At 37.5% G+C, this 16,715-nt stretch overlaps 1 protein-coding gene across 2 annotated transcripts in view; it reads right to left on the bottom strand.

Moving 5' to 3' along the window:
• Positions 1-2,593: 2,593 nt before the first annotated feature.
• The window catches only part of LOC139686686 (carboxypeptidase D-like), a 32,959-nt gene continuing 18,837 nt past the window's right edge, over positions 2,594-16,715 (bottom strand). For both annotated transcript variants that reach the window (XM_071583724.1, XM_071583723.1), the window contains exons 6-9: positions 11,618-11,800; positions 10,653-10,771; positions 4,730-4,915; positions 2,594-3,784 (exon numbers count right to left, since the gene is read on the bottom strand). In XM_071583724.1, coding sequence (XP_071439825.1) covers positions 3,359-3,784; positions 4,730-4,915; positions 10,653-10,771; positions 11,618-11,800 — 914 coding nt within the window. In that variant the 3' untranslated portion in view covers positions 2,594-3,358. The remainder of the gene's footprint in view (positions 3,785-4,729; positions 4,916-10,652; positions 10,772-11,617; positions 11,801-16,715) is intronic.

Here is a 16,715-nt window from a genome sequence, read left to right as displayed (position 1 = left end):
CCCGAATAACTAGCGTCCCATATCTCTCACCAGCTGCCTGTGCAAGGTGATGCAACGGATGGTAAACCGACGTCTCATGTGGTGCTTGGAGAGTCGACACCTGCTCTCCGACGCTCAGTGCGGCTTTCGGCGTGGCAGGTCCACGACAGACCATCTGGTGCGCACTGAGAACTTCATCCAGGAAGCCTTTCTCCAACGTCAACACGTCATAGCAGTCTTCTTCGACCTGGAGAAGGCCTATGATAGTGTGTGGCGATGGAGAATCCTCGACACGTTGCACAAGTGGGGATTTAGAGGCAACATGGCCCTATTTATCAGAAATTTTTTAACCAACCTTCTTTTTAAAGTAAGGACTGGGAAGCACTTATCCCGATCTTTTACACTGGAGAACGGGGTACCCCAGGGTTCAGTACTGAGCGTGACGTTATTTGCCATAGCCATCAACGACGTGGTGGAATGCATCAATGCCCCGGTGATGTCATCGCTCTATGTGGACGACCTAGCCATATTTTGCCGGTCGACACGACTGCCAAACGCTTCCAGGCAAGCCCAGGTGACTCTAAACAAACTGGGAGAGTGGTCGCGAAAGAACGGATTTCGTTTCTCCATGGAGAAAACGAAATGCGTGCACTTCCGTGCACCAACGGTACCGTGGTAACCGTCTTCGCGGTTACCACGTTACCCCGACCCTAACCCTGTTGGGTAGGATTCTCCCATTTGTGGAGTCCGTCCGCTTTCTCGGCATGATCCTGGACCAAAAGCTGAACTGGCGGGAGCATATCCGCGTGTTACGTGAGACGTGTCGCCAAACCCTCAACGTTTTAAAGTTTTTAACTCACTCCACATGGTGAGCAGACCGCACCACCATGCTTTTATTGTACAGAGGCTTGGTGCGATCCAAACTGGACTATGGTTCCATAGTGTATTCCTCAGGACGAGAGTCTTACTTGAAACCAGTTACATGTGTCCACAATGCTGGGATACGGTTGGCCACCGGGGCATTTAGAACAAGCCCAGTCCCAAGCTTACTTGCAGACGCAGGGGAGCCTCCGTTGGAAACCCGCAGGATGATTTTAATGGGCAACTATGCCTGTAAAATTTTATCAGAGACAAACCACCCTTGTTTTAACATAGTTTTTAACCAACGGTTTTTAGACTTACTTAACAGCAATGCTTCTTGCAGCATTTTCACAGCTGAGCTGTTGGCCATAAGGACGGCCCTAGGAGAAATAAAATAAAGCAATGGCTCTTTCCTCATCTGCACAGACTCGTTGAGCGCCCTAAAATCTATATCGGTCTTTGCACCTGCGCACCCGATAGTCCAGGACATCCATTATACCCTGTGGTCCCTTCAGAGAAAGGGGAACAGGGTCTCCTTTATATGGACTCCTGGTCACGTCGGCATAAGAGGTAACGAAAAAGCTGACCAGGCAGTGAAGGATGCCCTTCGAAAACCCGAGACCGACTCCACCTTGGTTCCAATGGAGGACGTAAAGGCTGCCTTGCGGAACTCGGTCCTGCATCAGTGGAAGGAGGCTTGGCAGTCTCTGCAAAACAATAAACTCAGGGCAATAAAACCGGTCGTTTCATCATGGTCCTCTTCCATCCTGAAAACTCGGAGGGAAGAGGTCATGATTACGCGCCTGAGAATAGGGCACTCTGCCCTCACTCACTCGTACCTCTTTGCGGAGGTAAAAGAACAGCCCCGCTGCAATGAGTGCCTCCAACCCCTGACAATAAAACATATTCTGACAGAATGTAGAACATACCAAAGGACCAGAGACATGTTTAATATAAGGGGAGACTTAAGTTATATTTTAGGGGATGACTCTGGGTTCATAAATCGAGTCTTAAATTTTTTAAGGGCAACTGGTTTAATGAGGCAGATATAGTTTTGGATCTCATAATTTTAATGCCTTTTGATTTTAACAATTATTTATTTATTTATATATTTAATCGTATTTATTTTTTCCTAATTAAAAAGGAATTTTAGTTTTAATTTTAATGAGTGGTGCAAAATGACCTTAGCTGTCGACGCACCCTAAAACTCTCAAAACTACTACCAATATTCATGTGTCAAACAACATCCTTAACCCTGACAGTCACGCAGCACAACCATTAGCAGTCCATCTAATTATCTGTATAGGCACAACCTTTGCTTTTGAGGTGGTATAGGATCCAGGTAACTGCAATTGTAAAAGCGGTCCACATTTCATTTGCAAAAACCGGAAAATTCATAACCCTGAAATATACAGTGTCACTGGCACACATGGAAATCAAGGGAGCAGTCTTAACTATACGGTAGGAGTTTCTGCATCAATGCATAACTTACAGTGATACACAGACCGACTTACATACTCCACAGCGATGAAACAAACAGAACGGGTGCATGAATATTGTTGATCCGGCCACAAGAATGTCAAAGGGAAAGAGAATCACCTCTGAGCTCAACAGAAGAATCTTCTTCAGCAAATATTCATTCTAGAATTTCTCCAACTGTTTTCTCAACCATGCAAATGAATCCACAAGATTTAGCTGGAATTAACAGCAGTCCAATAAATGTACACTTAATAACACATCTACTGTCTTAATCTATTATTTTAATGGTTTTACTTTTATTTTCAGGCAATAGGTTCTATCTCCAAGAGTCCATGTCAAAAACAGTGCAATTGCATTCTTTACCAAATACTACAAAGGTATTCAGTGTTGTATTCAGTACTCATCCTTCCTGATAATCATCCAACAACAACAAAAATGACAGACAGAAAACTAAATGTTTGGTACCTAATTGTTTAGTACCATATGTAGTCGACATAAGAAACTAATATTATATCCTAGATAAGCTAATTCCAGCCATGATTGTTAGTTCATCCAACATATACATTTGCAAATATAAATATTTTTTACCTGTTTGTGAATTGTGGTATTGAATTAAGATAGCAGTGCAGGGAGACAATACAATCATTGTTTGAGACAACATACCTATTACAGAAACACATGTATAAAACAAGATTTTGAATGCCACGAAAGAATGTCATTTTGGTATTTCAATTGCCAATGCAATTCTTAATTACAAGGTTTTACCGTGAAATATTTTTCCTAAGCATGTTCACAAATTTATTTTTAGTACTACACACATTCGAAAATTTTCGATCGAACATTTGGGGTCCACTGGCTCTTAAGCAAGTTAGTAAAATTAATGCAAAGATTTTCAATCGCCAGAGACATCTGTAAAAACATTACAGGGAAATTAATGTGTCAAAACTAGTACACAAATGTCATGACCTCCTCCTTATATCACTCTGCAATTGCTTACCAACTAAGCAAAAATGATATTTTTCTGAATTGTTGGAAGTTTCTAAAACACATTTACTAAAAACAATATTGCACTTAGGCCTACTGGTGTCATCACTAAATGTTTACAGCCAGCACTGACCATTGCATGCTGAATACTTTTCTGTGTCCTTGTGATTTGCACGTCAGTCAGATTTTTATCATCCAATTCACTTGGAATAAAATGTGTTTTGTTGAGGAGAAGTGACTTGTTCATTGGGTCCTTGTGCATCTGGCTTGTTTTTTCTTCATTGAAGGGTTGAGTGGCATCTGTGGTGTGGCTATCCTCTATATGAATAGTTTCCTTAGTCTCTTGAATGGTATTGGTTCTTGACTGTGGTTCACCAAACTGTTGCCTTCTCTTCATTGATATCTCAAGCCATGTGACCCCACCTTGGCTGGTACTGACTTGGAATGGAATGACTTGCCTTTCATAGCCATCAGCTTCGACCTGAATATTGGAACAGAAATAATTATGAATGACTTCAGACTGATTTTGGTACTGGAATGCATGTGCTTCAGCTTTGAAGGGCTTGAATATTTCGTTGCTTTTGAGCCTTCTTACTTAAATTGTATTTCCATGTATTTTTCAAAATATTAAATAATGAAAAAGCTTAAAATTATATTGACGTATTTGGTCCTGGCTCTCAGTCTAGCCAGGTTTTTTTTTTTGAGAGGGGTGTATTTGGAGGAAATCTTGGAAATAGTTCTGGACATCATCACCCACACACTTCTCTCTGGTATTCTTTGGTGCCATGTTAATAATTGGAAATCTGCAGGGGAAGCAAGCATGATAGAAAGAAAACGACCTATAGTTGAGTAGGGTCTTGCAGGGATTTTAGTATCCTCAATAAAATTAAAAATATATTATCGTTCAAGCATTAAGTAGAAGTCTCATAATGAACCTAGTGTATAGACTAAAATCCTTGGCTTCAGTGTGAATATTAGCAAGAAAAAGAGAAAAAATGTGCATTTGTAATTTTTTAATGAATAAGATAAGGGGTATCATAAAATAAGAATGCAATTTGATGCATGGAATTACATATTTATAAAGCTATGGAAATAAGTTAATCATGAAAAGTTGGAAAACTATTGCATTAATCAATTTAAATTTACTTTAAAGTTGCTTTTGATGTCCTGTTTTTGGAATATTTGGTCAAGGACAAGTCATCTTACTTTGTGGTTTCACTCAAAGTTCAAGGTATGATTTTGTCAGCTTCAAAAAGATAGAAATGCCTTTCTCATAAAGATAAATATATCTTGCTTCCTTGTACTCTTAATATAATAGATAGCATTGTAACAATCGGATACAATAACAAATTGTGAACAATCATGCAGTTGGAGCACTGAAAAGTTGAATTAGTAATAAATTAGTATAATCAAAGGCAACCCTCACCTCAATGCGGTATGACTCCCTCCTCGGGAGGAGCAGTCTCCAAAACTCTCCTTTTGATGAAGAGTTGAAACCCATGTCCCGGCCCATTATCTTGAGTCTGGCACCCTCAATTGGTCCACCAAAGCGTGCATCCCTCACAACCCCCTTGACGCCCTTGTGGGCCTCCTGGGCATATAAGAGAAGGGCCTTTGTTTGGAAGCAGAGAGAAAGGTGCAAGTGTAAGTATGTTGCTGAGAGTTGAAAAGAACAGGCATTTATTTGCTTATTAAGACCTTGCTCCAGAATTTGATATGAATTGCCATCTGGAGAAGGAAAGATCTGTGTGAACAGTAGTCAATTCACAAAAATATTAATCCCTTTAATTCCATCCATTGAGACATTTATTAACTTGTCGATGGCTTTAATATTTGATTGTCTTGAATTTTGGGGAGAGGACTACTCTTTAATTAAAGTGAGGGAATTATAGCAACAAGCAATAGCAGAATTGCTTAATTCAGTTTTCAGCAACTCGAGCATTGCATTTAAATATGTTCCTTTAATATGATAATTAAAGTTCTATCGAATGATATAAATCAGGTGACTAATACTGATTTAAGTGACTGAAAAAATATAAATGTTCTACTGTAATGTTTTCTTATTTTTTCAGGGATGTACTCATTTTTGACAATGCTTTTTGACAACTCAATGCACCTATCAAATTTTAAAAGTATACTGCAACTTTTTGTCCTTCCCATGTTCCTCAGATATTATAAGGACGTAAGATAGATTAGGATGAACTGAAACTTACCCTACTATTACTATGTATGTATGGATGTAAATGTGTGTAATTATGTATGTATTTATGAATGTGTATGTATGTATGTTTATGTGTGTATGTTTGTATGTATGTGCGTGTGGATATGTATGCATATATGTATGTATGTATGTTTATGTGTGTGGGTGTATATATATATATATATATATATATATACTTTTTTTTTCGATGTGCAAATCTGTGCTAAATGAATTTATGTCTGTCTCTATGTATTTATGTGTACATATGAATGTAACTATAAGTTTAATGGCTAATATAATATGTATACGACGATGGGTTAAATGGAAGAAGGGACCATTTGGTCTCAATTTCGCCCAAATAAAGACCTCTATCTACTACTACTAGTCCCTACTCTTCTTAGTCTTGCCCAAAAGACCTGACTCTCACTACAAAAACACTTCTTCGATTCTCTATACATTCTAATTCCCTTAATGCCATCCCACCTGCCGACCTTTTCATATCCATAACTCCCTTGCCTAATGCCTACCCCTCGAACGCAGTCTTCAGCATTCCAGCACATATCAAAATGCCTTTCATTCATCATTCCTTCCTCCTTTGGCTTTATCTCAACAAACCTCTCTCCTCTGCCACCATGCACTCCCTTGTATGTTTCCCTTTCCATCCATTTTACCTTTCACTTGCTGCTCTACATCAAAATCTTCACCCATAGTGTTGTCTCAATGGCCTAATTACTGAGCCATAAAAAGCCTTACGCCATATTAAAGTTTTCAATTTTATTTCCTTGACATCCTTACTCAATGTTCCTGTCATCAATTCCCTCTCTCTTTACCTAATACTATAATTCTTCTTCTTATATCCCTACTACTTTGATCTCCTTTGTCCAAATCACATCCAAGATAGGTAACTATTTAACCTGGTCTAGTTGGTGCCCTCCAATGTTTCACTTAGCCTTTTGTCTTCTTGGAAACCTCATAACCATTGTTTACATTGGTTCACATCACACACCCCCTCACATTGATTTTCGCATGCACCCATAAATGATTGCAACCCATTAACTGACTGGCTAGCTAAAGGTTGACCATCTGCAAATATAACCATCAATTTGAATTCTCCACCGATTACTACCACTCCTGCTTACCATGTCTCACTAACCATTACCTCCAAAAATGTTTTGAAAAGAACTGGTGACAATGAGGATCCCTGTCTTACACCTATGCCTAACACTGCTCATCCCAACTCTTCATTCACTTCATGCACCTAAGAAGCCTGCAGGTTGAGGATGGGTAACCTATATTCTGCTCTCATCTACTGAAAAGGAATTCTTTAATTCTTACCTATTTCACACTATCAGAAACTTTCTTGAATTCTACAAATCAGACAAAAGTACGAGGGTCATCCGGAAAGTAGTACCCGTTCGTGAAATAAAGACACAAAAGTAAATATTAACAAACATAAAAAATTTTATTTGAAAGAGGATACTTTAAACTACTTCTCAACATAATCTCCAAGCAAATTAAGGCATTTGTCATAACGTGTGACAAGTTTCTGTATTCCTGCTGCATAGTCCTTTGCCGCCAGCTCATTGAGATACGCGAGGGACCCATCTTGCACAAATTTTTGCATAATGCAGATGGTGTTTAACAATTTCATGAACAATTGTTCGAGAAACATTGGGAAAATGCTCACAGATGTCATCAATTGTGACGCGCCGATCGTTCCTCACGAATTCGTCAACTGAGCTCACCAGTTGGTCTGTAATGACAGACGGTCTCTCCGAACGCTCATCGTCGTGTGTGTTCCCCCTCCCCATGTTGAAGTTGCGACACCACCGCCGAACAGACGACTCGTCCATTACATTGTCTCCATACACCTCCTTTAATTGGCGATGAATATCACATGGGCGAACGTTTCTTGCATTGAGGAATTTAATCACTGCCCTCACTTCACAACTGGCGGCGTTCTCAATTTTTTTAAACATTGTAAACAATCACAGAAACAACACAGGCAATGCTAGCGTCACGCAACTTGGCTCAGAGAAGGCAGACAAGCCACTGAAGCTATCTGACCTCGTCCAGCGGCTACTCGCGTCGTCAGTACTTCATGCGGCACGAACGGGTACTACTTTCCGGATGACCCTCGTACATACTGAATGTATTCTATGCTCCTTTGTATCAGTGACCTCATCAATACTTTGGCATTATGTATACCCATCCCTTTCCGGGACTTATAATTATTATCCTCTAAAATAATCATTTACCCTCCTCTCAATCCTTTTATTAATAATCCTAAGTCTCACCTTAGCTGCACAAGAAATCAAAGTGTTTTTCCCATAATCCTTATATAAGTTTTATCTTTGCTATTTTTAGATAGTCTGGAAACTCACCACTTATGAAGGAATCATTTAATAAAGATATTAAGGCTCTGCTTATTGCTGAAGAGCATTTTTTTACAATCAAAGACGGATATCATCGATTCTGACTGATGGGTTACTTCTAAGTCTCCTGATGCACTTCAAGATCTCATCCTCTGTTTGCAGGAAAGAGGGCAATGGAAGACATCACATGCAGGCAAAACGGTGCAACTAATCTATTATTATTCAATTTTGTCAATTCAGAGGCAAATTAATTGGGTAATTTTTTGCAAACTCTTCTACTTGTTTAAGATATCGGATAGAGTGACTCCCTCCCCATTTTTTAATGTTAAAATTTCTTTCTTGTGTGCCTTTCCCCTGGTTATATTGTTAACTACTTGCCATGATGTTTTAGTGATATTCTCAGACTGGCTGATGACTTTGTTTTAATATGATTTCCTCGCATGAAGCAGTAAGGACTTATACCCTCTTTTATAGCTCTGGAAGTATTTAATGAAGCTTGAATCATCCTTCCCTTTTTTCAATTCACATAATCCCCTAAATTGATTGCTTGCTGCTCTCACGTCACCCAGTACTTAATTTTATTATAGCCTTTCACAGGAACTATTCTTTGAGGCAAGCATTCTTGAAAGATGAGTTTTACAATGCTTATGAAATAAATGCACATTTATTGTATACACTTTAAATTGTACAAGGTATCCCATGACATCTTACACAATTGCTAATGGAAAGAATTACACTATTGATTGGATAATACCTTTGATAGATCTTACACACCGCTTCCTTCGACTTTGGGACAAATACCATTTTTGCATACTGGTCAGAAATGTTTAAGTTGACAACCTTTCAGTAATAATTTTCACTTAAAGTGGAGATTAGTGAGAACAAGGTCAATTCCTTTGGAAGAGGTTACAGTCTCTCTGGTTGGGGAGCTTATAAGTGAAGTTAATCTGTACAGACAACACAATTTCACTAAATTTAGTGGACAGATCATTTTAGGAGGATATATCAGTATTGAAATCACCACATATTAGGCCCTTATTTTTTTCCTGACACTTAATAACAACTGCTCAAATTTTACAAAGAAATTGTTGACATCACCTCCAGGTGGTTGGTATGAACGCACTATTGTCTCATTTCCCATATTCTGCACGTTTGTTAACTCGAATGTTGTAATTTCTACACATCTATCTTTAGAAATCACTTTTTTAAATATATTACTCTATAACAATTGCTCCAGAAATACATAATATCCTTCTATCTCACTATATCCAATACCCTTAAAAAAAAGCATTATATCCACATCAATACCCTTAAAATCTATATATTTCCTCTCCCCATCTTCCACTTTATATTTAATAATTTTCATATCCTTAGGATCAGCCTAATATTCCAAGCCCCTGTCCTGAATGGTTCATCCCCATCTGTCTTCTATTCTACTGAGATTGATTTCGTCCTGCAAAGATTTCTTGAGATGATGACTGTGTAAACCTTGCCTCTCCCACTGCCAGACAAAGTACATAGCCCTGTTGGCCGAGTCTCGTAGTTGCCAGGATGCTAGCTCGAATCAATTTCCATCATTATTTCATGGGGTATTTAATTGAGGCGGATGAATAGTCATAGAGGTCCCTGTTGCCTTCCTCAGTAGTGTTTTAATGTGGTACTCTTACTCAAATGGCCATCCCATGGGGTTCAGTCACTGATGAATGGTAGAAGCCAGCCTCTCCCCTGTCTTCTATCATTCAACCTAACTAGTTGGGTCACTCTATCTGGAGCAATTATCATTACTCCAGCCAACACAGATCTAAGGATGTTATGGGGGGAAGTATTCATTGGAGGATTGTAACTAGAGGACAATGAAACAGAATGAATAAGAGTTTAAGTACAAAGAAATTGTCAGCTTCCTGATGAAATAATAGAAGAGGGGACAAGAGAAGCCAAATGTTATAATATGATGTACCTAAATAGACACAAAAGTTGCGTGAGCTAACACAATTTCATTGGAATTAGAACATAAGAGTAAAAACTACCTCTAAGTACACTTCTTTCAACAAAAATATCTGCAATTTCTTACATTTAAGTGACTTCACATTATTTTTCCTTCCTTTATCAGCAGTTTAGGCATATGTATAGAACTTGAAATTAAACCACTTGGCTTTTCCACATAGAAACTTTTTCTACGTCGAAAAGCCAAGTGGTTTAATTTTAAGTTCAATATGAAGATTTTACACCAAGTGACACCAGAAACTGTTTTATTTATATGTCCAGAACATTAAAAATATTCTTGATTGATCCAGAAAGAGAAAAATCCTTTTTTCTCATAGCAGAAATTTATTGTGCTATAATTGCATCAATCACTAAATCAAGAAAAAGCCTGATTTTCATTATGAATTTATTTTTTAATAATTACATTTCATGCTTTGATATGTATATGGCATTAATGAAATATATATGATTCATTTATTTTATGAACTTGTCTAACAAAACAGTTTTAAAAAAGGAAAAATTGATGTTTTTAAAAGTATATAAATTTAAGTGACATCTATTGACTTGGAATTTGGCTTTCCTGTAATATGAAAAAATGAAGAGGACTTGTCTCATTAAATTTCACTTGATGAAAAATATGGCTATAGTATCAATTTACACACTGGGAATAGGCTGGCAAAAACAGATTCTTAAATGAAAAAATCAAATATTGATTAAATGTAGCAGTGGTTTGTTATCTCCTTTGAACATAAATATATTTGGAAATTATATTAGTGCCAGAGGCTTCTTACCTCTCTGTTTTCATTCCATAGTTTATTCAGTTCATTGTGAGATGGGTATTTACAGCATGAGATTTCTAATGTGATTTCCATGCAGCCATGCCATACATAATTGTAGTCCTGCATGCCTCCTATTTGAAAATAGAAATGGAAAAAATCAAATAGCTCTTTTATATGTAGTCTTACTTAGCAGCATTAACACTACTCTTTTTAAACAAAGATGTTTTATAGCAGATGAATCGAAATAATTAAAATTTGATTTGTCCATTATTTGACTTCCCATAGCACTTCAGCCATTCAAATAATGCAAAGAAATCTAATAAGTGAGGAGTGTCACAGAGCATTTAAGCTATTCCTCAGTGCTTTCATTTATATGTTACATAATGTTTATCTCTAACCAATGAAGTTTAGTAATTGATTGATTAGACAGATGGATGAGATTGAATTACCTAAATCACAGAAAAGTGTAAATATTGTTTTATTTTATATTGTTTTGATAAGAGTAACACCATTAAAAATTTTCAAAAGAAAAAGTTGATTGAAGAACCAAGAGAAATTTATTATTTGCCTTCATCTTTTCAGGCTTTTTATTTTTGGATTACTTTTTTACAAAATAATTTTTGAATGTAACCTCATCATTTTGGAAGCATAAGAAGTTAATGAGAGATTATAAAATAGATTTAGAATGGAGATAAATCTGGCGCTTTGACACATTAAACTTCTCTTGGTGAAGTGGTCACCTTTGGGTGTACTCATTGAAGCATACCTTCTGACAAGATATACAAATGTGTATATTAAAAATGTTTTCCATACAGCCTAGAAGGGATATTAGTGAAATGGTTTTTAGCCTGCTGAAATCAAACCTATATCTTCCATCAATAAATTGAATTAAGGACTCCAGTGCATTTGCCTGTGATGCCACTCCATCCCAATCTTCTTACAACCCATCTCCTGCCTTCAAGGAAGTATAGGCTCACCAGTTATGGAGTACCAACTTGCTCCATTGGTAATGCCATCTTCAAAGGTAGGGTTTGATGATAGGAAGGACTCGCATTGACCACGCTGGTGCATCTTGGGATGTGCTCGGGCATAGACCGTGGCGAGGTGCTTGAACACATCATCATCCGGTGTGAGTGAAGGGGTGAATGTGCCAGTGGGCACTGAAAAGTCAACGACTCTCCGCTAATGAGCTATTGAAACATTCATGCATGAAAATATACAAGGTCTTTCCCAAAAGTAGTATGACTTATTTCTTTTTGCGGGTAGTCAGATGGATGGATGGGAGGTGGTTTCTCTGGCTGGGTTCGAGGGAGGGAAAGACTGGAGGCCCAGGACAGTTCCCAGTCTTTGTGGAGTATGGATAGTTTGTTTGTGAAACCTCTATAACTTAACCTCATTATGCTCAGTCATGAATTGGTTATTGGAGCAGTGTTATGCCATCGAACGTTGCATGAAACTGGGAAGGAAGCTCATGAAATGCTCAATGCAGCTTATTGTAGTAATGCCATGGGTAGATTGGGTGTTTCTAAGGGGAAAACTATTTTTCAGGAGGGTAGAGAAGATTTTTAAGATGCTAAACGTGCAGGATGACCTTCGACTTTAGAAAGAAACGAAAATATTTCAAGGCTTTGTTGGACAGGGATCTCAGATTAAGTGTTTGCATTGTTTCTGATGCTCCTAGCATCTCTAAAAGTGGTGTGCATTGACGTCTGACCAAAGAAGTATGTCATGAGAAAGGTCTGAGCGAATTTGGTGCTGGGAATGCTCTCTGAGTAACGGACCACCTGCCCTGGCAAAATATGGCAACTCTGCCTCAGCCACCCTACAGCCCTGACTTTGCCCCACTAGACTTCTTCCTCTTCTCTCACCTCAAATCCCTGCTGAAAGGATGTCACCATGACTCGGTGTCAGTGTTACAACAGGTGTTGATGAGGGAGCTTAGCAGCAATGTGGGCAATGCCTTCCAGAAGATGTACAAGACTTGAAAAACTCACTGGCAACAGGGTGTGGACACTCAAGGGTGCTCCTTCAAAGACTTTTGAGTGAATAAATCAATCCAGGCAATAAATTTCTTTAAATCAACTTAGTCTTACTACTTTTGGGACAGACCTTGCATGCATTGAGGCTAGTATTTTGACAAAATAATAATTCTACAATAATATAAGTACAAATTGAAAAATAATCATGATAAAATAATGACATGAGATGCATTTTTATCATTCTTTTCATAAGATCATTGAGACATAAATGAAAATAAATCAGCATATTTCAACTTCTATTTTTATATTAACCATAAAAAAATTAAAAATGACTTCTATTGTAGATAACAGTTAGCCCTTTAGAGGAACCAGATAAAATATTCTCTAATGTTTTGTGCTAAAAATAGTTAAAATTGACATTGAACTCTTTTTCAAATTAAATCCATATATCTCCACAATTTTTTTAAATTAAATATGCTTTGATCAATTATTGATGAGAATAGAATGATTGTGGTAATTCCAATGAAATTGTGGTTTTTGGGAAAATACACACACACACACACACACACACACACACACACACACACACACATATATATATATATATATATATATATATATTGGGCATCATGACTCTGCATAGTCTGTATATCTATAAATGCCTATGTAATGTCAAGGAAAACCTTAGCTCTTTCGAGAAAAGGTCTAACTTCCATTCTCATAATACAAGGAACAGCGATACACTAGACATTCCCTATTGCAGATTAGCCAAGAACAGCAATTCTTTCAATATTCTAAAAATTCGTTTGTTTAATAGATTGCCCTCTGAGGCTAAAGTTGTGAGTGTGCCCAAGTTTAAGAAAGTTATCCGGAACTGGCTGACTAAAAAAGCATTCTACTCAGTAAATGAGTTTTTTGATTCAAAAATTGTGTGGTCCATGATAGACATACAATCATTTGTCTCATCAAATGTATTTTGACTGTAATATGTAATATTTGATTTGTAATATGTGTTTATACTATGTATCTCTATGACGAAGACTATTGCAAAACTATTTTGTTTAATGTCCAATAAAATTATTATTATTATTATTATTATATATATATATATATATATATATATATATATATATATATACACACACACACACATATATAAATATATATATGGTTTATATATGTAGTGCCCATTCATTTTACATTATATATATATATATATATATATACACACACACACATATATAAATATATATATGGTTTATATATGTAGTGCCCATTCATTTTACATTATATATATATATATATATATATATATATATATATATATATATATATATATATATATATATATATATATATATATATATATATATATATATATATATATATATATATATATATATATATATATATATATATATATATATATATATATATATACACACACACACACACGAGGGTCATCCGGAAAGTAGTACCCGTTCGTGAAATAAAGACACAAAAGTAAATATTAACAAACATAAAAAATTTTATTTGAAAGAGGATACTTTAAACTACTTCTCAACATAATCTCCAAGCAAATTAAGGCATTTGTCATAACGTGTGACAAGTTTCTGTATTCCTGCTGCATAGTCCTTTGCCGCCAGCTCATTGAGATACGCGAGGGACCCATCTTGCACAAATTTTTGCATAATGCAGATGGTGTTTAACAATTTCATGAACAATTGTTCGAGAAACATTGGGAAAATGCTCACAGATGTCATCAATTGTGACGCGCCGATCGTTCCTCACGAATTCGTCAACTGAGCTCACCAGTTGGTCTGTAATGACAGATGGTCTCCCCGAACGCTCATCGTCGTGTGTGTTCCCCCTCCCCATGTTGAAGTTGCGACACCACCGCCGAACAGACGACTCGTCCATTACATTGTCTCCATACACCTTCTTTAATTGGCGATGAATATCACATGGGCGAACGTTTCTTGCATTGAGGAATTTAATCACTGCCCTCACTTCAAAACTGGCGGCGTTCTCAATTTTTTTAAACATTGTAAACAATCACAGAAACAACACAGGCAATGCTAGCGTCACGCAACTTGGCTCAGAGAAGGCAGACAAGCCACTGAAGCTATCTGACCTCGTCCAGCGGCTACTCGCGTCGTCAGCACTTCATGCGGCACGAACGGGTACTACTTTCCGGATGACCCTCGTGTGTATATATATATATATATAGTGCTCATCCATTTTACATTTTATATATACTATTATTATAAATATTAGGTAATCTACCACTTAAGGTAGGTTTTTTGATGGACACAGCTACAAAATAAATATTTTGTAACTCCTAACAAAACACAAAATCCAAGTTCCTACTCTACATCAGGTCCCTCTTCACCTCTGAGTTCTTTCTTCCTCCGTTCATCCCATCCTACATCCCTTTCCTGTTCCTTCCCTTTCCTCGTGTGCCTAACATTCTCCCCTCAATCATAGTCTTCAACATCCCACTGCCGGTCAGTACACCCTTCATCCACTTTTCCTGCCTCCATAGGATTTCTCTCAACAAACCCCTCTCTTCGCCCACCATACCACGTACTTCCTCAATTGTTTACTTCTCTGTCCATTTCACCTTCTCCAATCTTCTCCACACCAACATTTCAAAAGCCTCCAGTCTATGTCTATCCTCCTGCTTCAATGACCAAGTTTCCACACCCTACATGGCTACGCTCCATATTAAAGTTTTTATGAGTCTTTTCTTAATATCCTTACTCAACGTCCCTGTCATCAACTCCCTCCTCCTTGTGAAAGCCTCTTTGCCTAGCGCAATTCTCCTCCTTACATCCCTACTGCTCTGACCGTGTTGGTCCAAAACACTTCCGAGATACATTAACAGTTCTACCTGCTCTAGTTTTTGCCCTCATACTTTAATGTTAAGCTTAGCCTTTGTCTTTCTAGGAAATCGCATAACCTTTGTTTTATTAATATTGATTCTCATCCCATACCTGTCGCACTGAATTTCCAATTCACTCAGCAATGCTTGCAACCCCTTGGCTGCTGACAAACTAAAGCTTGTTCATCAGCAAACGTAACTGATTTTACGAATTTCCCACCCAATTTCATTCCTACCTCCAGTTCCTCCCATGCCTCTTTAATCATTTCCTCTACAAACAGGTTGAACAACAATGGCAATAATGGGCAACCCTGCCTTACACCTCTTCCTAACGCTTCCCATCTGGACTTCCTGTTCTCCAATCGCACCTGAGCAGTCTGACACATGTACAGGTTGCAGATTAGCCTCAATTCCCTCCAATCTATTCCTTTTTCTACAATAAACTCATTAGTTTTTCCCAATTCACTCTATCAAATGCTTTTTCGAAATCTACGAAACAGGCAAATACATCCTGGTTGTATTCTATATTTCTCTCAATTAATAATCTAATTACTGAAATGGCATCATGCCTACCTTTCCCCTTCCTAAACCTAAACTGATCATCCCCAAGTAATCATTTGCCCTACTCTCTATCCTTTTGTTTATGATCCTTAGAACAACTTTAGCTGTGTGGGATATCAAACTCATTGCCCTGTAATCCTCACATGATGTAGCCTTTACCATTTTTGGAATAGGAACTAAAACTGATCTCACAAAGTCTTCCGGCCAGATTCCTACCTCATATATACTACGAATGAGCCCATATAACCTCTTCGTCTCATATTTTCCTAGGCATTTCAGTCGTTCCACAGGGCTTATTTAGTTTCATCTCCCTTAATGTCCTTTCTATCTCATTGTCAAGTATGCCTGGACCTAAGCTATCTTCCTCCACGTCATGTTCTTTTCTATGTCTACCAATGTAAGTCTAAGTTCTTTACCATACAGTTCATCTATATGGAAATCTCTCTTGGATATTTTCTGCGTCAGTTATTATTTTACCTGCCTCATATCTAACTGTTAGCATATATCTTCCTTTCTTACTTCCCGATAAAGATTTAACTTTGCTGTACAGCACACCAATTTTGCCCTTCCTCTACAGACTTTCCATATCCTCACACTGCGTCTTCCACCATGCTTCTTTTGCTTTATTTGTGGCCCACCTCAATTTATTGT

Source organism: Hetaerina americana, unplaced genomic scaffold (assembly GCF_022747635.1).
Source record: "Hetaerina americana unplaced genomic scaffold, ioHetAmer1.1.p SCAF_148, whole genome shotgun sequence".
Taxonomy (NCBI): Eukaryota; Metazoa; Arthropoda; class Insecta; order Odonata; family Calopterygidae; genus Hetaerina; species Hetaerina americana.
Note: the sequence above shows the minus strand (reverse complement) of the source record. Positions and strands in the feature narration are given on the sequence as shown.